Genomic DNA, 24,461 nt, shown 5'->3' on the forward strand with positions numbered 1-24,461 from the left:
ATTATTTTTTCATTTTAAACTTTAATATTATTGATTAAAAATTCGTTATTGAAATTTAATATTAACGTAATATTTTTTAACGTGATTACGAAATATCATGTATTCATTAACGTGGGCAAATACATGTACTGTATAATTAAGAAAAAGTTATATTTAATATTTTTTAATCTTTATATTTAATAGAATAATGGTCGCGTTGGAAATGATAATTAATATTTGGATTTATATAAACTTGCTTCTAACATTTTGATACAGTTTAAATGTTATTTATTTTTATTTATGGTAAATATATAAAATACAAGAACTAGATAAAAAATATAGTAATTAATATATTGCCTAAAACTTTTGAATGAAATAAAAATATCTCTTGAAAGTAAATAACTAAAATATAGTAGTTAATGATTAATGATTAGTGACGGGAGCATTAGAGAAAGTGACATTGGAGACCAATTCCACCTTCAATATTTTTATTATATGACTTTGAACTACAAAAATAACTTTTAAAAATTCAACCTAAATACATACTAAAATACTTCAATTTGAAACTATTGAATTAACTTAATTTAAATTATCATTATTTCTCCTTGAAAATGTGTTTGGTATATGTTGTTAAGAATTTTGGATCTGAGAAGTTTCTTACAATAATTAAGATCTTAATATATTATTATCTCTTACCTAACTACGTGTATTTATCGTAGTTATGGTAAGTTTTTTCATTCTCGAGTTTGATGCAAGTCTAATATAATATTTCTTTGATCATGTTTAGTTCGGATAGTCAAATGATTAAGACAAGAATATTGATATTTTAATTATTAAATTTTGACAATTTTTTATAATATAAGATATCATTTTTAAGTAATATTAAAATATTAATAATGAAAAAAAATCACTTAAAAAATAATACATAAAATTATGATCATAAGATGAAATTGTCCAAATTTAAGAATCAAATATTTTCCCTAAGATAATAACCACTTTTTTAAATCATATTTGTCAGATTTGACTTGGCTCGGGTTCTGCAGACATTTTTACTAGTGATATGTTGAAATCTCTTGATTCTTGTAAAAACAAGAAGGTTTATTTCTCAGATCTTATTTGCGTTTCAGAAAACAACATTCTTAAAAAAACCATATTTTTCAGGAAAGTTTTCTCATTATATTTATCACAAAATCGATTTGATTGGACTGTGAGAATCCACGTTTCTTGATTAAAACAATATTTCATTAAATAAAAATATTACTCTCATTAAATCCTTTGATGCGATAATCAAATATTTCACCCTTCATCGTTCATTTATGAAATGATCAAAACATAAGAAAAATCTGAAAGGGAGTCACCACCATGATATCCCTCTGGAAGTAGATAACAAGGAAAACATCTCTCAACATAAAACAGAGCAATCGAAACATACACTTGCCTTGCATTGCATCATTCAATACACTTTGATCAAAAAGCCCACAAAATCATGAAATTAGCTACTTTTTTTCTCACCAAATTATGACAACTTTTGTTTTCGACATGCATGTTCCTCTGCAAAACATCTCACGTATACTCAAAAAATTAGACAATATATATATTTTTTTCATCTTTGGGTTCGAAGCAGAGCCACCAGGGAGAAAACATACGCAACCAGGTCAACGCATACCCTAAAATCACACCAAAGAGAAATTAACCTTAACCTTGGTCTATTTAGAATATTCACAAAATAATAATAATAATAATAATAATAAAAAAGTTGGCTTCATTCACGTGGTCTACAGTTCATCATCTTCTTGCTCCTCCCTCCCAACCATCACTCTTCTCTCTTTCTCTCTCCTTTTATTCTTCCTTTAATTTAACAACACAGATAAAATAAAAAATAATCCACCAAACAAAAAATTTCTACTTCAGACTTTATACACAGCCTACTTTTTATGAATTTCTACTTTTTTATGTGTAACTAACACCTTGGTCTTTAGTCTTTTTGGATAATAAATAAACCATGTTATCCATTATCCATAAATAAAAAGATACCCAAAAGGGTTTGTTTAATTAACATACATGTGTGTGCTCTTACTTTTCTTCTATGGCTAGAGACCACAAACAATAATAAGGAATCATCAATAACTTCCATGGCTTCAACCTGAGCTTTCGTTTACGAACGAAAAAGCCAAAAAAATAAAAAATATATAAAACCCATGTTTTTTTTTTTAACAACAATGAATCATGAAATAAGGTCTAACCACTTTCTAGAACCTTCATCCGTATCCATGGATGATATTCAATCATTCATCCACCATAAGATGAAGTCTGAGAAGAAGCGCAAGGTTTCGTCTTGGAATAAAAAACTTTCTACTTTATAATATTTATAGAGAATGAAAACAACCCATAAAATAGAGAAAGTGGATGGAGGAGTGAGTGAATGGCGTGTAGTGCGTAGATCCAATCACCAGAACTTCGTTTCCTCATATAACCCATCCACCAAACCCAACCAAACCATTTAACCAAATAAAACCCAAAATCTTAAAATTCACATCAATAAATGTGTTTAACTGGGTTCAACGTTGTTGTTGCACACTGTTGCACGTCGTCCTCTAACTACAGAAAACATTCTGATCACGAAAAAAAGAAAAAAATTGTTCCACACGATCTTCGGAGCCAAACCAAACCCTAGTAACCATTGCCCCGTTTTCAAACGTGATCTTCTGCTCCAAGACCAACTTTTCGAGAACACAACAAAATTAAATTTGACGAAATGCAAATTACACCCATCCCAAAAATATTGCTACCTCCCCCACCGGAGAATACCACAAAACTTGCTATAAATAACACAACCCATGAAACAATTTTTGTTAGCACTATTGTGGCAGTGAAATTGCGAAACCCCAAAGCCTTAGCCGAAAATGGACATGAACTAAAAAAGCCATAGCAAATGGTAGAAACAAAGTTGAAGGACACCAACATGATCAAAAAACATGTTTCCCATGCATAGACATTTGCAAGTGACATATTGTGTCTCCAAAATTCTTGGAAAAAACAATGACAAATTTGGTCATCCATTTCCCTCTGCTCACAAGAATGACTGGAGCATAGCCATAACAATTACACCAAAAATGGTACACATGAAACCCAACCAGAGTGTCATCACCACAAGCTCATGGCTTGGAAGAAGAAATTAGGCGCTCCTTACACGCAACGCGCAAGTTAGCATCTGGCCCATCAAGTAACTACATAACAACATATGAACACACTCAAGATAACGCCGCGACTTCTTCTCTCTCCTCTTCTCTTCTCTCTAGTGTTACTCTGCCACCCCTTCCTTGTTCCTCTCTCTAAAAATTTCCAAAATTAAAACAACACCGTCCCATGAAACAATTTTTATTTGTCCAGTCCCACATAATACAAATTACATTGCAAATTGTCTAACAAAAAAAGTGTTTGCCTTCCTCCTCTGAACTTCTCTTTCTTTCTCTCTCTTTCCCAGTGAGAGATCCCTCTTTTCTTCTTCTCTGATAATTCGACGATCAGGTTCCCCGACATTCTCGCACTCAATTTTTCACTTTCTTCGACCCTCCTCGTGTGTCTGTTCACGGAATTCCGGTTTCTCTTGGCGCTTCTGTGGTTGCTCTGTTTCTTGGAATTCAATTCGGGATTAGGGTTTATGGGGTGGCTATCGCGTTTCGCCTTGCAAGTGAAATTTTCCTTTCTGGGGTTCTAGAAGTTGGGATTTTGACAGCGTTCGTAGCTTCAATTTAATGCGGGCGTCGTGATTTGTTCCGCAGCGTAAGCCATGATTATCAAGCGCAACTTGAAATCCCAAATGCCGAATCTGAAACGGGTCAAACTCGGTGACTCGGTGGGTGAGGACGATGATTGCTCCAACGCTCGGAAGAAGAGAAAGACCAACGGTTACTACCCTTTGAACCTTCTTGGCGACGTGATTCCGGTGAGTTTTCACGGACTGTTAGGCGCCAGCGTGTCTGAGAAAGGGTTCTCTGCAACGTGGTGCACGCAGGCGTCGTGCAACGGGGTGGAATCGAACGCGAAAAACAACGTCGTCGTGGAAGCAAAGAAGAAGAGCGAGGTTCAGCGGCCACCTCTGGTTAGGACTTCGAGGGGGCGAGTTCAAGTTCTGCCTTCGCGGTTCAATGACTCTGTTATTGATAATTGGAGGAAAGAGAGCAAGAGTAGTAGCGGCTTGCGTGATGGTGATTATGATGATGAGTTTGAATGCAAAAAGGAGAAGCTCAGCTTCAGGGCACCCAAGGTTTGCAGCAATCAGAAGAAGGGAAAAAACGAGGAGAAAACGGGTTCCAAAGCTCGTAAGTACTCGGCATTGTGCAAGAGTTATGAGAGGAGCAAGTGTTCCAGTTTGCCTGGTGGTGGGGCATTGGCCTTGAAGCATGGTGGGTTGGTGGTTGAAGAAGACGAGAGGGGAAGGTTTTTGGAGGTGGAAGGAGTTGGTTTGATGGGTTTGAAGGAGAATAGTGGAGAGAGGAGAAGTGGGTTGTTTGGGCCAGAAGATTTTTATGCAGGTGACATAGTGTGGGCCAAAGCTGGGAGAAAGGAACCTTTTTGGCCTGCCATTGTTATTGATCCTATGACTCAGGCTCCTGAGTTGGTTCTCAGGTCTTGTATAGCTGATGCAGCTTGTGTCATGTTTCTTGGGTACGCGGGGAATGAGAATCAAAGGGTATGTATTATGCAATGTGTGACTGTGTATGAATAATCACTTCCTATATGGAGAAACTTATTGAGTATTTATTGTGTTTTTGGTGATTTGGGCAGGACTATGCATGGGTGAAGCATGGGAGCATTTTTCCATTTATGGATTATGTGGACAGGTGTGGAGTTGCTGTTGGTTGTTTCTGTTTGCTTATTATTAGCCACTTTTCTTTGTGGAATGGTTTTTTGCTTACTAGGCGTGATGTTTCTTGGTTTAGGTTTCAGGGGCAATCTGAGTTGAGTTTCTATAATCCTTCTGACTTCCAAATGGCAATAGAGGAGGCATTTTTGGCGGAGAGGGGTTTCACTGAGAAGTTGATAGCAGATATAAATACAGCAGCTACTAGCAATGGTTATGATGATTCTATTCTGAAAGCCGTTCAGGAGGTTACTCGTTCAAACCATTATGCTGGATATCGTTTTCTGAACCAGGTAAGTCAACTACAGGGCTTCTTCTTCTTTTGTCAACAATTTGGGAACCGCATGGCTGATTGGCTGTTAAACTTCTGCTGCATTGTATTTAGGACACTTGTGTAAAGCTAATGCCATCTCCAACCCTAGAGGAATAAGAAAGTCGGTTAATGTAGTTCAAAGCTTTAAATTGCTTAACAATTTTTTATTATTTTTTCGAAATTTCACTAAGATTATTGGTCTTATCATTTCACTCTTTCTACTTAACTGTCTTCAACTTAATTAATTAATGCACACTAGTCATTTTGTCTATCCTCACAATAGAGAGGAAGAGTTTATTTGAATTACTGCTTATAGCATCAACTCCCTCAATTTTTCTTATCCGTCTTTTAAAGTTTTTATGTAGTAAGATGAAATGAATTTTCATAACCCTAATAAAATAGTATGAAGGTTTTTTATTTTACCCATTTTCAATTTTTACAACACATTAGGTGGATAAATCAAATTAATTAAGAATATAAATGTTAAGTAAGGGCATAATTGACAATGAGTAAGTAATATTATCTTAAAAAACTTTGAAAATAATAGAAAAATAGAAACACATTTTTTTTTTCTTAAATTTGATGGTTAGATAACAAGGAATATTGTTTGCTGCTGAGTATAGACATTGTAAAGTAATTAGCTATTATGCACTGATACTTCAATTTGAGTCACATATCCGTGTCAGTTATGTATCTATGTCGAACACTTATCTCTGTCGAACACTTATTTGTGTCGGTCACGTATCTGGGTTGGTCACGTATATGTGTCGGTCACATATATGCGTTAGTCATGTATTTGTGTCGAACACGTATATGTGTCAATCACGTATCCATGTTGAATACTTGAGGATACTTTATCAAGTTGTAGTACTTTTATGATGATAATAACTTATAATTTTTTATTTTGACAATGTTTAATATATAAAATTTTAATTTGGATTCAGACAATAACAATCATACATTTATCGTATTTTTTAAAAAGTTTTGCATATTTTTCAATATACATATATCATGTATCGTATCCTATTATTTTCAAAATAAACGTATCAGTATACCAAATATATATCATATCCGATACACATTGTATCGGTGCATCATAGGTAATTAGTGATACTTTGATAAATAAATAAAAAAATTAAGCATGAAATAATTTGAAGGACGTCTGAAAAGGTACAAGAAAATTTTCAAGAGTCTGTACAAGAATGGAGGTAATAAATGATAATATATTGTCCCCATGTCCCATATAGTGTCTAGTAAGAAGAAAAAATAAGTCTTAAACTAAGTACATTATCATGTTACCTTTTCAAAGTAATAAGGAGTATCAATTACAGTACTTTTTAATATTTTTTAGAATATTGTGTTGCTTCCACATTGATTGCCTTAAAAAGGGTTAATAATTAGGTTAATTTTGTAAATTTCTATACTCTTTCATCTACATTAATATTTATTTGCATTTTAGTCTTTGTAAAAAGAACTTAGGATGACACATGGGCACTCATTATTGGATTCAGAGTACTTAGTTTTCCACTGGAAATTGGCTCTGGCACTGTTAGTTTTTTCTCATTTGTAGGCCCAAATTTGACTTGGCATGCTTTTTCTGTAAGCTTGGATTGTGTAATCAATACTCTAAGTGACGAATTCTGCCAAAGTTCAATGATTCATTTATTTGAATTCCATTGCAGGATTTATTTGATAAGAAAGAGACACGGCCCTGTGAAGCTTGTGGGTTGAACCTTCCTTACAAAATGTTAAAGAAGACTAGGGATTCAAGGGCCGGGGGCCAATTCCTATGCAGAACATGTGCTAGGGTTTGTATTTTGTATTTTCTTCCAACAGTTTGTATTTAGGTCTGGAACTAAAACATCATAATTGAAGTTCTGGACATGTTTAGAATATTTTTCAGTCTTTAAAACCACTTTCTTTTGCAGTTAACAAAATCAAAGCATTATTGTGGCATATGCAAGAAAGTTTGGAATCATTCAGATAGTGGAAGTTGGGTAAGTAGCTAAGTCCTGTTAACTAATTAAGGTTACTCGTTTCTGCTCAAAAGACTATATTGCTTAGTATTAACTTTTTCCTTTTACCTTTGCGAATGTCCCCTCTTAGGTGCGCTGTGATGGATGCAAAGTGTGGGTGCATGCAGAATGTGACAAAATTTCTAGCAACCTTTTCAAGGTTTACCCATTACTTGATATCTTGATATTGCCACTTGTCACATCTGAAGCTCATTTTGGTTTATTCTGATTGGTGTATTTTTTTTTCGTAGAATCTTGAAGGCACTGATTATTACTGCCCTACGTGCAAAGCCAAATTTGATTTTGAATTATCTGATTCAGAAAAACCACATGCAAAAGTCAAGTAAGACTATTATTGTCCTTTTATTTATCTCGTCCAACCCTGGCTTTGTGTCACAATCTTAATTACTTCTTTTAAAGTTGTGATGATGCTTAACCGTTGTGATTCAAGTTCTTAGACCAATTTAGAATATTTGTATTGGGTAAGAGGAGTGCTAAAAGAATTTTTTTTTCTATTGGGTAAAATTTATGTTTGGTTAAATCATGTGGGTCTCATTGCCTATTTAGTCGGACTCGTAGTGTCAAAGAAATTGTTCTAGCGCTTCAGAAAAAATGTTTTAGATTATTTACATTGTATCATTTCTAACTGTAGAGGAGGTTTGATGCAGGTGGAATAAAAACAATGGGCAGCTAGTGCTTCCAAATAGGGTCACTGTTCTCTGCAATGGTGTGGAAGGTGTATATTTTCCAAGCCTTCATTCGTAAGCACGATGTCCTTTAGAAGAATTTAGCATTTTTTTTCCATCGTCAGTTTTGACTATCATGGTTTTACTAATTTATTGATTTTTAAAATTGCTTTAGTCATATTTCTCTCGTAATTAGTTATATTTAAAGGATATTGTAAGTAGTATTATTAATGTCTTTTTCAAACAATTAATACCTATTTGATATAATCTGATTTTGTGATATTCTTTTAGAGGGAGAATGCAGCATTAGTTTGCTAATGAGATTGTTTTTTGCTAAAAAGGAATGACACTTTGGTTAGAACTTATAGGAACATTCTTGCTTATGTTCTTTTATTGTAGTTCTTTAAGAGTTGATACTCTTATAAGAAATTATACCCAAAGAATATTCTCATTTTCACTCGTAACCCTTGGAGGAATTCCAACTTTTCATCCATTTGTACACTGATCAAATTTCCACCAAAATTTGTGCTAGATAACAATACTATATATAGTTAGTTTTTGTTGAAAAGTGAGTTTTAAATCTAACTCAACTCCTAAAGTGAGGTTTACACCCACTTTAAGTCATGCTTAAGGCACTAGCACAGCTTTTGTAAAATATAAAGTAACTTTTTATTTAAACATCTCATTTTCACATTACAACATTCCAAATTCACCACCCCTAATTTTGATCATCTGTTTGTTATTACTTCTATATTGGAAAGTGGTTAATTTCTTTTCTTCATACTTTTTTGGTTATGATGTGTGTTTGACTCTTCCAGAGTTGTGTGCAAGTGCGGGTTTTGTGGGGCAGAAAAGCAAGCACTTAGTGAATGGGAACGACACACAGGTTCCAAATCAAGAAATTGGAGAACAAGCATTAGGGTGAAAGACTCCATGCTACCTCTGGAACAATGGGTTTGTATTTGACTTATTTAATTTTAATAAAATTGTCTTAGTGGTCATTTTAGTCCATTAAGATTGTTCAAGTGTTCAACCACCCTTTTTATGTATTTAATATACTTATGGGCTTATATGTAAATAGACCACGGTATTCTTGTCTCAATTATTATCATAATTATTAATTGGAGCTTTCCCATCTTATGAATTAGTTCTTAGGTTTATTTGAAATTTTCTTCAGTTTTAAAATGCTAATGAAGTAATAGTGCCCTATAGAAATTGAGAATCTGGGAACACATAATATTGGTTTGTGTTTTTCTTTTTTGGGGGAGGGGATGTGAAGGTCTTTGTTTTTAAGACATAATGCGTGCAACTAATACAATGCTGTTTGGCTTGTCAGATGCTGCAGTTGGCAGAATTTCATGCTATTGCTCAAGTTCCTGCCAAACCCAAGAAACCTTCTTTAAAAGAAAGAAAGCAGAAGCTGCTTACCTTCTTGCAAGGTGACCATTTATTCGTTCTGTTTGCATATAACTATTCATTTTGATGAGTTTGCCATATGAAATTCTCATAGTGATAATTGTACCGCAAACTATTTCTCTGACAGAGAAGTATGAACCTGTTTATGCTAAGTGGACTACAGAACGCTGTGCTGTTTGTAGATGGGTTGAAGACTGGGACTATAACAAAATTATCATTTGCATCAGGTAGTGTAACAGTTTCAATTTTTTTTTTCATTTGGCCAATATTCAATCCATAAAGTGATAGGGATTCATGATGCTGCATGTTTCTACAGATATTGTAGCCAATGATGATTTAACTCAGATTTAATTTTCTCTGTATTTTGAAATATCATAAAGAAAAGTATCAGTATTCTCCTCACTTTGTGATTTCAGTTATGTGTACAGCAGCTTACCACTCTGACTAATCATTATTACAGCCTTGTCATTGATGCATATTGGTCTGGCCTTTTTCAAAAGAAACTGTTTTGTCAATAAAACCAAACATCTTTTTCTTATGATAGCTTGAATTATGAAGCAATTTTTTTGTGGTTACTCGTGTCCACTATGTATGAAGAATTCCATCACAAATAAATTATATATTTTGTAGATGTCAAATAGCTGTTCATCAAGAATGCTATGGAGCAAGAAATGTTCGAGATTTTACTTCTTGGGTTTGTAAGGCTTGTGAAACGCCTCACATCAAGCGGGAGTGTTGTCTTTGTCCCGTAAAAGGTATGTCTTTGACAATGTTTCAAATTTCCTCCATGATATTTAGAACAGTCCTGCCTATTTTTTTTTTTACCCTTGTGTGTTCATATAAATCAACTCGGTCTTGTCTAAGAATATTTTTTACACTTTACCATTAGTTTACATTATCATCCAATGATGTAAGCTCCATATTTGGAATATGCAACTTGGTTCTTTTAACCTATACACACGTGTCATCAATTTTACTTATCATGGCTGAGAATTGCCCTCCCTTTGACTATTTAATCATGTTTTGGCACAACATAAAGATTTTTACTATTGCATAAATGTTCATGCAATCAGAAGCTCTAACGATATGTTTCTATCTTTGTTTTGATGACTAGAATTTTGTGCTCATAAACTATTTTTGGACTCCCAGGTGGTGCTCTGAAACCAACTGATGTTGACACATTATGGGTTCATGTAACTTGTGCTTGGTTTCGGCCTGAAGTCTCTTTTGCTAGTGATGAGAAGATGGAGCCGGCTTTGGGTATTCTAAGTATTCCATCAAATTCTTTTGTGAAGGTGGGGTATCTGATACGAAAACTTTCCCCTGATAATGTTACTCATCAGTTGAAGTAGGTTTATTTTTTGCATATCCCACAGTGAAAATTTCTTCTCACCACTTTGAAAACTGGAAGTATCTATTTCATTTGATAGTTTTATCATTTCGTGTTGTATAAAGAAAATAATCTAGTCTCCGAGTTACTTTATATTTTATCATTTAGATATCTCTTGGTGAGAATGAACCTTGGCACAACTTTAAGGTTGCTTGCGAGTGACCTAAAGGTTTGAATCCTAGAAACAGTCTATATTCGCTTGCAAAAATAAGCCTATGTTCATCTAGCCTCCCCAAACTCCATTGGGTTAGAGCCTCTTGCATTGGGTTTTCTTTTGATGTCTCTAGATTCTCTCTTATAAATGTATTCTAAAATCTAACTTGATTTTCAGATTTGTGTTATTTGCAAGCAAATTCATGGTTCGTGTACACAATGTTGCAAGTGTTCTACTTATTTCCATGCCATGTGTGCATCGAGGGCCGGTTATCGAATGGAGGTGAGAGTTCACTTTGATTGAATTGGCTTGCTTGATACCTTGTGATTTGAATCTTCATTTTAGTTTTGTGATTTTAATTTTAAGCAAGTTTAATGGCAAATTTCAATTTGCAAACCTGTATGACTTAAGCTTTGGTCGTACGAGTTGATAACTGATTACCATTACCCACCAGTCTCCTTAAAAAATGAAGTCTCGTTCTTAGAACATGCATTTTCAGATTGGATTTTACTAAGAACATAAGACACCAATTTCATACTACAAGAAGACTAACAAAGGATATATTATCGATTGGGTCCATTGGCATCAATTAATCCATGGAGCTAAACCATACTCTTGAGATAACACTTGCTTGTTATATCCTGTTAGACCTCAGAAGGAGGAGAGGACATGGAAAGTGTACATTAAGAATGAATGAAGACAGTTGGGGTGGTTATAACAGTTGGATGCTAAGTAACTGTTAAAGAATTGAATCAGAACTAAGTTGAGGAAAAAAACTATCCTTGTTCATTTAGTGTTCTGATAACAGAATCATTGACTATCTTCTCTTTTTTTATTTTCTGTTCTGCGTTCCATTAAGATTTTTGGGTTATGGAGCCCTAACACATTCTGAGTGTTTTATCTGAGACAATTTGACTAAACATCTCTCCATTAAATGCAGTTGCATTGTTTAGAGAAAAATGGCAGGCAGACAACAAAAATGGTCTCTTATTGTGCTTACCACAGGTATGTTACCCTCAATTATGACTAAAGAAAGATTAATCATCCCCTTTGCCCCTTGCACCATCCCCTTTGCCCCTTGCACCATGTTCTTTGTAGCTTTTGCTTTTCCCCAATAATTGTCTTTTTTTAATTGCTAAAGTATAGGGTTATCTGATATCTTCTTATCTTACTTAGCCTTTCATCTTAATCACGTCTTCTTCTTTTTTTCTTTGCAGGGCTCCCAATCCAGATACTGTTTTGATTATGCAAACCCCTCTTGGGGTCATTTCAACCAAAAGCCTTCTCCAAACTAAGAAAAAAACTGGTTCAAGGTTAATCTCATCTAACAGAAGAAAGCAAGATGTCCCTCCTATTGATAACACCGAGCATGAGCCATTTTCTGCCGCTAGGTGCCGTATCTTTCAAAGAATAAACCATACCAAAAAGGTAGACTGGAGAAAATTGTTGCTCATGTTGGTGAATGTTTGTAAGATAATACTTAAACATCATAACAGGGTCTCTGATATTTATTATTTGTTAATTGTCCTCTTTCTATTTCCAGTGAAGGTGTTTTTGTGTTTAAACATTAAAGATATGTTTGCTACCGTATGCAAAGTTGTATGTGGAGGGGATTATGAAATATCATAACCACTGCCTTTCTTGCATTGATTTCTTTCTTTTCATGTTCATGTTTTAGACTCAGTTATCCGCTGTTGACTCTAAAATTTTCTTTGCAAATTTGTATATATAAAGCCGAATTTTCCGCATCTGATTTTCATTTACTCTTGTTAGAGAGCTGCGGATGAGGCTGTTTCTCATCAAGTGAGGGGTCACTATCACCATCCTTTAGATGCAATACAGAGTTTAAATGCACCCAGAGTAATCCATTTTATCTTTTGAAATTTATATTGGAATTGTTTATGACTTTCTAACTCGTTCCTTTTTTTTTTCACTCTAATCTAAGATTTGAACTGTCTCTTCCTCCTTTGTTTCCCTCACGTCTTTTTCCTCATCTCTTCCATCAAACAGGTGGTGCCTGAACCCCAAGCATTTTCTTCATTCAGAGAACGCCTTTACTACTTGCAGGTAACTCTTCTCTTCCTAAGGATGATTATTTGCTTCAGTGGTCAATTTTCTGACTGTTTTATGGGTGCCATTGTATGATTGCAGAGAACCGAAAATGAACGAGTTTGCTTTGGTAGATCGGGCATACATGGATGGGGCCTTTTCGCACGTAGAAATATTCAAGAAGGAGAAATGGTATGAATGTCACGCTCAAGTATAATTACCATGCAAATCCGGACAAAGTTTAATTACCATCTCCTTTATGTTTTCTGAGCTTTGCATGTGCACCCTTTATCTGTTGCAATAGTGAGCACCATTTTAATCTTAAGCAGGTTCTTGAATATCGTGGCGAACAAGTGAGACGCAGCATTGCAGATTTGAGGGAGGCACGCTATAGATTAGAAGGCAAAGATTGTTATGTGAGTTAATTCTCCTGTGTCTGTCTATTAATACAATCACACTGCTCATCATATCATTGACATGGTTGTGTTGTTACACTAAAATGCCCTACTCTTGTATTGGCAGCTATTTAAGATAAGTGAAGAAGTGGTAGTAGATGCCACTGATAAAGGGAATATAGCACGGCTCATTAATCATTCTGTGAGTCAACCTATCTTGAATTGACATTTTATGCACATCATTTTTCTCTGATTCTCAATACTGGATTTTCATCTCATCTGTTCTCTGGTTCATGTTCTTACAGTGTATGCCAAATTGCTATGCAAGAATCATGAGTGTCGGTGACGACGAGAGCCGGATTGTTCTCATTGCCAAGACTATCGTGTCTGCCGGCGATGAGTTAACGTATGTGTTCTCCTTTTCTGTGTGTATGTGTCTGTGTCTCTGTGTAAATATGTGTATGTGTATGTTTTTATGGTGATGCTGATTGTTTTGGTTTGAACAGGTATGACTACCTGTTTGATCCTGATGAGCCAGATGAATTCAAAGTGCCCTGCCTATGTAAAGCTCCAAACTGCCGGAAATTCATGAATTAGGAAGGATTATACAAATGAAATGAATATCAGATGACAAGTATTGTTTCTTCTCCGCAAGGAGCACTAACCCCATCCCCTATTGTGCAGGGAATCTCACAGTTAAACACCAAAGCTGTAATTTTTATCAAACCAAAAAGAAGAGAAAAAAACAAACATAGGGAGAAAAAAAAGGCATAGTTCAGTGTTTTTCTTTTACTCTTGGTTTTCTTTGGATATTCATGGAACTCTAATAAAAGCTAGATTTTTCATAGCTTTTGGCTCTTGGCATCTCTGTAAATGTATAACCCTTTATTACTCTTATTTTTTTCTCAATTCAATGTTAACCATTTTTTTCCTTCGTGTACATTTTTATGTTCTTCCAATATAATTGTATCCATAAATGCTAATAAAAAAGTGTTGTGCATCAAGAGGATGGACAATTGATTTAAAAGAAAAATGTTTGTCCTTCTATGATGTCCCCTTATAAAATTAGTATTTTATATGAAATAAGAGTATATAATTTACATGTATAAAATGTATGCCTTACTCTTTATTTAGGAATTAAGAAATGTGAGTAAAGAACTAGAATTCAATTTAAAATAATTTCATTATTATATAGGTTAGTGCAAATCCTTTGAATAAATTTCGTCCATGTCCATGAAAGCCTTTCTCTTATTTTGAAAGTAACAGAAATTATAAGTAATTTCTCAAGTAATTGGAATTAAAATAAATTAAACTTTCTCAAATTAAAGAAAGTCTTTGAACTAGATCTTACACTTGGTTAGAATATACTAATTGAGTATTCAACTGAGGAATTATTTACATAATTTTATTAATTTAAGAATTATTTAAGAGAGACGATAATACTTAAAGGGTGAAATTACAGTTTATTCTAAGCATTTTTTTCCATATTTACTCATATTGATTTTTATTTAAATAGCTCCTCTAAACAATACTTTCGCATATATAACTTTCATAAAAAGTTTTCCGAGAGTACGTACGTGCTCGTATTAAAGGTAATATGCTACTCTCGTTACTTTTTTATCCACACTTAAAAACAACAATAAGTATACTGTATTATTAAAATATTTTTAGTTAAATATGTGAAAACTGAGAACACGATTAAATTGAAATTTAAAAAAAAATTGCAAACATTTTAGGATAAAGCAAATACTTTAACTATTCAGATTAAAGTAAACAAATACATAAAAAAATTATAATAGTTAAGGAGTTTTTCTTTTTCACTATTATTATGGTCTTGTAGAACCCTAGCTGTTGTAAAGGCGTGAATGAAAGAAGGTATAACATAAGCATCATTTAACAAGTTTGTTTCGTATGGCTTATTCGACACGATCCAACCATAATAATAATCATAAAGTAAAGTCATATAGCAATAAATTGTTAAAGCTAGGTACTATGTGTTTGATTATGAGATAAATTCAAAAGAACCAAAGAACAACATGAACAGTTCGAAGAATTTACCTGGTTAATAATGCTTAAGCACTAGCTGAGCTACCATAATCGTGCAGCTTTGGTTTTTTCCGGTCATCGTAGGAGGACCACACTCCCTTTCTCTGAATCACAAAGTGTGATACTAAGATGGATCTGTCTCATTCAACTAACACAATTCACTTCAGAGTTCTCTGTGCCCCATCTTTATTTTCTAACCATTTTTTCTACTTTCTTTTTTTTGCTGAGTTTTCTGTTACTTATAGTAGATGCTTCGGTTCACACCTTTTTATTTTTCTTTTTTCGTTTTAATTCTCTAATATTAATTCCGTGAGCAACTGTGGAGCGCCAACTTGGAGTTTATCTCCGTAAAACTATAAACCAGAAATATCATAAGGCGTTTCAATCTAAGAACCAAATCTGGCTCATCACAAAAATTAGGATTTTTCAAAATAGGATTGAACTTAACCTGGTTTACTAATTCTCGGGTTTAAGTTGGATTGAAGGTATGTTGATCCACTTAACTTATCAACATTTTTTTATAATTTATTTTTATTTTTTTATAATTATTTACTAATCTTAATTATATAAATCACAATTTCATGTTTTTAAATACTAGAATGTTATTGAATATTTGAATAGTTTGATTATTTAATTAATTTGATTATCAAGTTATATATGTTGATATTTTAATATTTATTTATTATTTTTATGATAAATTACTTAAACAACTGTCTTATAATCAAATTTTTCTAAATTAACATCATAAAAATGTGTAGTTTTTTCATTTATATTTTGTTGAATAACATGACAAAAACGGTGTAATATTAGTCATATTTTCTTGAACTATATGGACACTTTCTTGGAAACAATTCATCATATATTGGTAGTGAGTATGATCAAAACATTAGTTCTTGATTATACTGTGATTGTCATCTCATGGGTTGCATAAAAAATATTTGAATACTAGAATTGTTATTCAAATATTTAAATACTTAAAATAAATAAATAATTTTTCTTCATTTTTATGTGGATTGGTGAGGCAACCCACTTAACCCACCAACCCGTGGTGGGTTGAACTGGGTTGCAAAATTTATGTTTCACCATAAAGTGGAGTTGGATTCACTCATTGTTAACCCGGCTCGTAGTAAGTCAACCTGTCACTTTGACATGTCTACTATAAACTAAACAATTTTTTTTATTGATATTTTAATGATAACTTGAATATGACATTTTTCAAATTTTTTTAATGGCAGTTCATAATTTGGACCTTTTGTTTTAACTAGATATTTGTTTGGAGACTTTTTAAAATCATTATTGTTTTTTTTTTTCATAATTCTAAAATCTTGAGAAAAATGGACAATATTGTCGATTTTAAAAATATTATTCATAGCTGAAAAACTAAAGATCGATATCATTGTAAATAATTACTAGTTTCACTCTAAATTATGCAAATTAATAGGAATAATTGTATTAAATTTTTCACAGGTAAGTCAAGGAAATATCAAGAATGTAAATTGGAATTAGATATGTTTTATTTTGTTTAATAAGTGGTTATGAAAAAATTGGAAAAAATTTATCTACGCAAGTCTGTAAGAATAAAGAGTGGCGTATTGCGTATTCTTTACAGATCTCTCAAGCCCTTTGAGTTTCATTTTCGTACCCGTGACGTGCCACTAAATTTCGTTTATATCATTGTAATCAATATTTTAGATGACATATTCTAACACCGGTGATATAAGATTGAATTAGTAGTAGAGTTAAAAAAGAGTGAGAGAAATTGTGGATTCAATTTTTTTTTCTCACTGACACTTTGAGATTATAAGATTGTTTTGGTGAATTTAGAAAAAAGATAGAAGTAATAGATTCAACTCACCGATAACACTTGAAAGTTAAATAAATTGCACCGGGATTTTAATAAATGCTATGTTTAGTACGTGGTAAATATATCATTTTAAAGTGATTGCTACTCTGGTTTGACTGTTTCTTCATGTAATTCTTATCCTCAATGATCAATATTGTATATCAGGTTGAAAAGATCATCAAAATGTTCTACATTCTCCGCCCACCCCTCCAAGGTGCTTTTAACTAACAGTATTTACAAAGAACACTGCTACTTGAAAAAAATACAATTTTTACATTTAAAGATCAACAGCAGGGATGACTACCTCTTGGGGTGGGAGGAAAATGTTCATTTGAGATCACAATGGACCAAACTATACAATAGACAAGGAAAAGTATACACAAACAATAATTTTGAATCTGCTACAGCAACAACTAACTACTACTGTTTCTGTCCACAAAAAGACCTTGTAAATAGGAGCGCGGATCCATTAACCCCTCGTAGGACAAGCAGCCTTGAGTCCACATAGGTTCCACACACAAGCTTAGACAAATCAAACACTTCCGGGGGAATTTGTGTTCTTAGTTCTTGAAGAACACTTTTTGCAGTATCAATGTTTTGGTCTAATGGATCGTCAAGATTCATTGTCACATCAATATCACCTGATGCAAGCTTGGCTGCCGGAAGACTTGACGGAAACTCCTTGAAAGGGATTATTTTACTCCATTTCTTGCCCTTAAATTTCTGGGCTAAAGCTTCCACATTGCTGGAAGGGCCAAAGAAGAACTTCTCAGTGGTCTTGTCATGATTCAGATATAGCCGTCTCCCAGCTCTTAGCGTAAATGAAGAATTCACCCGCAATCTTCCACTCTTACCAGCTTTGTCAAGAGGCCAGTCTTGACCAATCATCACAGAGAACCCAATGTCAGAGTCAAATGAAAGATTAGCTTTCAACTTTGATTCTCTTGTCACTGTTAAATGCACGTCGCCAACAAGTACACGGAGAGGTGGTTGGCGAAGGGTCAGGCCAATATGCTTCCCCGTGCAGTATAATAGACGCCATTTGCCTGGAAGCAGGTCCAGCCAGTTCTGCATACATAAATAGTGACACAAGTTAGCATAAGCAATAAACTTCTTTTTGAAAATAAATCGCACCCAATTTTAAGATCATGTTTATATCCCCCCAACTAATAAGAATACTATGTCCAAATAGTGAGAATTAATTATGCTATTAAGCATTTTATGTTTCTTTTTTATAATGGACTTGTCTATGGCAAGAAGTTGGAACGGACATTCATGGCTTAAAGCACCTCATTTCTCCTTTATGTAACACTTCACCGCGGTTTTCCATCAATAAGCCACGAGAAAACTACAACTTTGAAGCTTATATCACATCCAATCCAAAACCTTACCATAAGGCTTAAGTACAATAGTATTTCCCACTTGTATGTTTCTTAACTTTCATTCCCATCTAATGTGAGATTTCCTTGTAACTTCAATAAATGGTGCAGAAGTGCAGGCGAAATGGCTGAGATTTTTTTGGAATTAATTATTTCACTATTACTGATAAAAGAAATGAAACTACTTTAAAGCAAAAAATATAGTACAAACACCAATATCAGGAAAATATAGAAACTTTAATCACTAATTACCTTTGGTTTTGGATGGGGATTCAACATCTCCATTAAGTCAATTAAATGGGCAAGCCTGCTGCGCTAAAACATAGAAAACGCCCATCAGTCAAACTTGTAGTACATATGTTCCTCATATAATTAATGTAATTTGATTTATGTCAATTTCTATCGCTAAGAGATAAAGCACAGTATATAAATGATGAAAAGCAACATTAGTAAGAACAAACTTGAGGACATCAGACACCAACAAATGTAAATGCTCCTGAAGAAGTATCAAGAAACTTAAAAGGCAACATGGGATACTTTGCATGTAAGGGGCACCGTTAGATGAATACCTGAGGCTTGCGATAAATGTACTCCTCTGTAATACGCACTGCAGTAGAACCTAGACCCCATCTGATAATATCCATTGATGAGACAACTCGCCATCTTGGCCCACATAGAAATGGGTGTCTAAGAGCATCCAAACAACTGTATAAATGTTTACATGGTTAACACTAGTATACCTCCTAAAAGTCGGGTAAATTAAAGTGGTATCTGAAATCAAATGTTACTATATTTAAGTTTGCACAGTAGTCTGAGAAACTAGCTACTTGTTGCCAAAAGATTAAGCCTCCTAAAATACTAATGAAACTTGAAACTTTTCTCTACGACTATTTTTATTTCTGAAATTCCTTCGTGGCACTAAAGTTTTTTCTCTCTAAAATCTTGACATATGTGCAAGACATAATCCTAGCCAAATATAGTAGCACTGGTGAAGAAATTATACACACTTTCAACTGGCAATTTTGCTTCACAGCATACCTTATCCTTTGAGAAGGTTTAGTTGCAAGCAATAAAGATAAAAGGTGCCAGCCAGCTCCCCAGTTCCTATCAAGTATCTGCAAGAAATTAGAAAGGCATCAAAAAATTTGAAAAGAAGAATGTAGCACAAAATATCAAGAAACTTTCAATAAGAATAAACTTACTTGTAATCCAGTATTTCCATATGGGGAACTTCTGCCAAGGATTTCCAACATAAGCTCTCGTAGACATGAAGGATCGTACCCCTGAAGGTGGGACATGAATTATCATTAGAAAATTCACATCATACCCTTTCATCCAGATAAGAATAAGCAAAAACAAAACATTTGATGCATCAGGTATCATAAACAAAGTGATAAAAAGATGAACAGAAATGAAAAATTGGTTAACAGGAATAAAGAATATGGTTAAATATTTCTATATTGATTTAGAGTAAACAGAGATGACAATAAGTCCAACAATATCCAGATTTGTAAAAAACCCTATATAACACACACACTACTTAATTGAAGACGAGTGTACCCCTAAAATAGTCCTATAACTAATCTTTCCTGAGTGATCTACACAGAATCAGGTTATTTAACCATTTTTTTTTATTGAAATAACTACTAATGTCAGCAACTGCTAAATCTTTAAATGTTCATGATAATGGTATATGTCCTGTCCCGCTGTCGATAAATGTGTGTAAAAAGCTTCCAGAAAAGGGGAAAAGAGAACAAATTATCTAGGTCTTAGTTCATATGAGGGGGACGTATTACAGACATGAAGCATTGTTGGACACTTGTAGTCTAAAGCATTTAGACCAACTACTTTTTTTTCCTTCAAAAAAAGCTCAGGTTATTTTTAAACATTCAAGAGACCAAAATTGAAAAATAGCTTATCATACCTTTATGAGGAACGATTTGAACTTTGCAAAAACCAAAGGATCCATAAGTTCCCGCATTACCATTTTAGCCATTATGAAGCCCACACATCTTTACAACAGAGATAACCAGGTATCAACAACATTATATAGTTGGAGAGATACTTTTCTAAAAAATCAAAGGGCAAACCTCATGTCAAATGCAATCATCATTTCTCGCCTGTCCAAGTTGTCCAAAGAGCTGTCTTTCGAACCATCCTTGTAAAAGTCAGCAGCATTACCCAATATGCCTACCTGTTAAGCAAACACACAAGGTTAAGCCAGCCATGAGGAAAGATTGAATAGATTCTACATCAAGAAACACCATTATCAATTTGCAGTAACTTGGATTGCCTACATAAGAACTATTAACCATCTGGAAATCACCAGTAAGTCCATTCTTCTGTACACATTTTTTTTTTGCAGAGACCAAAATTAAAATAACATTTGATCCAGCAGTTTTCATAAAAAAAAACTCAGACACCAAAATGTTGTGAGAGTAAGGGTAAAATGTACAAAAAATGTGCACATTAAAACCAGTTAAGAAAATTGCATTTCCTTTATATATTAGCATAGACTTATATAGTATAGACATACCATTTTCTATTGTGCAGAATTACAATAATTTTTAAACCATGAACAAAATAAAAATTATAGGTTGTCTTTGTGACGTTCTATGAGTTTACAGCACAATAGATGCATAAAACTACCTCTAGTATCAGTCAAATAGCAAATATAATCCACACCTAAGACAGAAAATGAATGAAGAAAGAATGCCATAGTTTTAATTGTATAAGAGAATAACAATGCTCACTTTGATATGTCTGTCTACTGGGCTTATATGAACATTTTCCAGTGTCAGCTCTGTATGGGCAAGACCATGGCTGTGCAGGTAATTTACCTAATTTAAATAAACAATAAAAGAGAATATCATTTCTCCTACTTCTACGTAGAATATATAAAGTACTTAAAAAATAAAACTGTCTTCAATCAAAGAAAATACTCAAGGAACTTTTAAAAAAATGGGGGAGGGGGAAATACCCCAATAAGAAGATCCCTCATCAATATTCGAATAAGTGTCAACTGCCTAGAAACGGCAGGACCTCCAGTTCTATCTTCTCCGACCTTTCTAACAGACTCTTCATCCAGTGCAAGAGTGGCCTCCAAAGTTGGAAGCCAATCTGACCGTTCAAGCCAGTGTCTCAAAGAAAAACTGCCATGATACTGCAAGGAAAAATTTTTAAAAGGACATTGAGTTTGTTTTTTTTTTTTACACAGTGGAAGGAAGACAAAAATTGAGAAAACACTCACAATAAGAAAGAATCATTCATATTAAAGAATTAAAAAATTAAATCTTACAAAGATTAATACCTACCCCATGTACCAAGATAAATGAATCACTATCATCACTTGCAGGCAAATAGATATAACCATGAACTTGCATTGAGTAAGAATGATACAGAAGTTTACGCCGAACCAGCTTCTTCAAAACCTAAAAGGCAATAGCAAATAAATTGCGATGGGATATAATTACAAACAGTTTAATTTGTAATATTAAAAGATTAACATACACACCTCTATTGCTCGTTTGCCCCGACGCTTAGCTTGTGCACTAGAAAGCTTTCGAAGCACAACTCTTTTGCCATACAAAGAACTGCGGAGGAAAATGAAAACATACAGATGTTATAATTGAAACAAACCGTACAACCTGAAGCAAATAAATAATTAACTTACCTACAACTATTCTTCACCATGCATTCAAAAACATACAGATGTTATAATTGAAACAAACCGTACAACCTGAAGCAAATAAATAATTAACTTACCTACAACTATTCTTCACCATGCATTCAAAAACTATCTCATCCGACTACAGGAAAACTTAATTCAATCAGACCAGCATTAAAAAATCAATCCAGCCATGACAATCATAACTTATTTAAAATTTCATACCCGCCCACCAAGACCAATGCTAACTGAATCTAAAATCCTAAAGTCTGACATTTTGAACCGTATAACATGATCTAGTTCCTCCTCCAAGCAAACTGAAAATGTACTTGGAGCATCTTCCTGTGACTCCATAGAAGATGCAGATGCAGCACTCCTTAATGAAGAGCAACATGCTCCCCTGCTCTTTTTCCTGACTAAATTAGAGAACTGTCCAGTAAAATGCAGCGGAACTGGTAAAATAAGTTTTGTAGACAAATTTTGAAGTGAATACGCTAAGCTGCTACTCCCAGAAACCGGGTTTGGTGCAGTTCCACAAAACGCCATTGATCATACCTCTGACTGCCAAAAACGAAAGCATTACATAATGTACCAGAAAACCTTCAGAAGATCCATCAATGGTGCAACACACATAAAACAAACTTACTACACATCCTATTTAACAGATAAGCAAACGAAAAAGTTAACATTATCTGGCTCAATGGTACATACAGAAAATAGCAAAATATGTGATTGTCTTTAACCATCTCCCTTAGTGTCCCTCACATGCCTAAACTGCCCAAACCATGCTTCATTTTTCAACAACAAACTCAAGTCCCAACTTTGATCAACGTGCGAAGCTTCTATTTATGATTTTCCACATTTCAGAAGCAAATCAGTAATCTTAGTTTTTTCTTACAGTAAAAGAATATAAGATGTCGCAAAACATTTTACTGTGGTGACCAAGCCATAAGAAACAGGATGAAAAATCTAAGCATATGCATGATAAAATTCAAAAATTGCAGAACTTCAGGAATTGAAGATGAGAATAAAAGGGGAAATCGTCTTAGCAAATAAGATGAGGTGGAAAGAGGAGAAAAAGAAAGCGTGAATTTTGGAAGATAATTACCAGAATAACCAGAATCGAAGCGGAATAGAAGAGCGCAGAGATGCAGAAGATTGGTAGTCCTACATATTCATATAGAAAAGAAGGGTGTGAGAGTTGCGTGCGAGGGGATGCCTGAAACGCTTTCCCACGTGTTTTTCGCATGTCAACCTCTGCCTCGCCAAATATCTGCTTTTTATTTGTCTTTTTTTATCCATCTGCCTCTTCAACCTCTTTCATTTCACTACTCTTCAATTTCTACTCTATATTAAATTGAATATTTAAGATAAATAAATAAATAAAACTATTAAGAATTCAAGATAAACACGTTATTTTAATTCCAACTAGTCTTTATACGCGTGCGTACGCACGGGTTTTTTTATTTGTATAATATAATTATTGTAATATTTAAATAGATAGGTTTTAAATATTTATATATATAGGATAATTACTTATTTAGTTTCTTAATTTTTTGGTCTGGTTCAATTTGATTTTTACTATTGGTTTGTTCAATGCAGTTTTTCAATTATTTTAAAAGGTTTAATTTGATCATCTCTTTTAAATTGGAGTTAACATTATGGACACGTGTCAAGCCGTGAAATTTTTAATTTTTTTTATTTTTTACTTTCTAAAAAATTATAAAGTCATGTGACGTGACAGTTTACGGTCTTGACACATGATAGTGGTAATAGATGTTTTCAATTTAATCTCCTATTTAAATTTTTGGTTCAATTTAATACTCATATTCTTTTAAATGATCCAATTTTGTCATTTTAAATAAACTTAATTACAACTTATATATATTTTACAATAATTTTTTGAATATATACATCAAATCACTCCATTCAAATATTCAAATTATTTTATTTTTTACATTTTTACCTTTGTAATTTTTTACACTTATAAAAAATAAAATAATTTGAATATTTAGGTATAGTGATTTGATGTATAAATTCAAAAAAAAATAAAAATTTAACATGTATATATAAGTTATAATTAAGTTTATTTACTAATTTGGTCTTGCAGAGGACAAAATTGGACTGTTTTAAAAAATAAAGGTACTAAATTAAACCAAAAATTTAATTAGAGGACTAAATTGAAGACAACTTTTACACGGTCAAGTATCAAGACGTAAATTGTTACGTGGACACGTGGTAATTTATAAATTTTTAGAAAAAAAA

The 24,461-nt window shown here is 33.5% G+C and overlaps 2 protein-coding genes and 1 long non-coding RNA gene across 4 annotated transcripts; 1 reads left to right on the plus strand and 2 right to left on the minus strand.

Moving 5' to 3' along the window:
* Positions 1 to 1,359: 1,359 nt before the first annotated feature.
* Positions 1,360 to 15,593, minus strand: LOC146883933 (uncharacterized). Its single transcript, XR_014984596.1, has 2 exons — positions 15,320 to 15,593; positions 1,360 to 1,646 (listed from the first exon to the last, which is right to left on the minus strand). It is a non-coding gene; the product is annotated as an uncharacterized LOC146883933 (long non-coding RNA).
* Positions 3,009 to 14,201, plus strand: SDG29 (SET domain group 29). Of its 2 annotated transcripts, none has more exons than XM_085666550.1 (23): positions 3,009 to 4,672; positions 4,768 to 4,823; positions 4,923 to 5,136; positions 6,839 to 6,964; positions 7,085 to 7,153; positions 7,263 to 7,331; positions 7,423 to 7,514; positions 7,840 to 7,932; positions 8,676 to 8,811; positions 9,194 to 9,296; positions 9,401 to 9,500; positions 9,904 to 10,028; positions 10,423 to 10,568; positions 10,995 to 11,099; positions 11,758 to 11,822; positions 12,035 to 12,245; positions 12,591 to 12,677; positions 12,828 to 12,884; positions 12,969 to 13,058; positions 13,196 to 13,282; positions 13,389 to 13,463; positions 13,567 to 13,690; positions 13,768 to 14,201. In XM_085666550.1, exons 1-23 carry the CDS (start codon positions 3,770 to 3,772, stop codon positions 13,851 to 13,853), a joined length of 3,219 nt encoding a protein of 1,072 aa, XP_085522676.1. In that variant the 5' UTR covers positions 3,009 to 3,769; the 3' UTR covers positions 13,854 to 14,201. The 2 variants fall into 2 exon arrangements, with proteins under 2 accessions (XP_085522676.1, XP_027903155.1); XM_028047354.2 differs by having other exon boundaries at positions 3,022 to 4,672; positions 13,567 to 13,667.
* Positions 15,594 to 17,316: 1,723 nt separating the features above from the next.
* On the minus strand, positions 17,317 to 23,505 carry ORG1 (OBP3-responsive protein 1). The gene is given in 15 exon segments (XM_028048127.2): positions 17,317 to 17,590; positions 17,592 to 18,218; positions 18,782 to 18,844; positions 19,099 to 19,234; positions 19,568 to 19,644; positions 19,732 to 19,812; positions 20,454 to 20,541; positions 20,620 to 20,723; positions 21,283 to 21,369; positions 21,510 to 21,692; positions 21,844 to 21,960; positions 22,044 to 22,122; positions 22,295 to 22,338; positions 22,422 to 22,757; positions 23,305 to 23,505. Coding segments are annotated over 14 exon segments (2,034 nt in total). The 5' UTR covers positions 22,743 to 22,757; positions 23,305 to 23,505; the 3' UTR covers positions 17,317 to 17,563.
* Positions 23,506 to 24,461: the final 956 nt, after the last annotated feature.

Source organism: Vigna unguiculata, chromosome 9 (genome assembly GCF_037176805.1).
Source record: "Vigna unguiculata cultivar grain cowpea cultivar isolate G323 ecotype 2 chromosome 9, ASM3717680v1, whole genome shotgun sequence".
Lineage (NCBI taxonomy): Eukaryota > Viridiplantae > Streptophyta > Magnoliopsida > Fabales > Fabaceae > Vigna > Vigna unguiculata.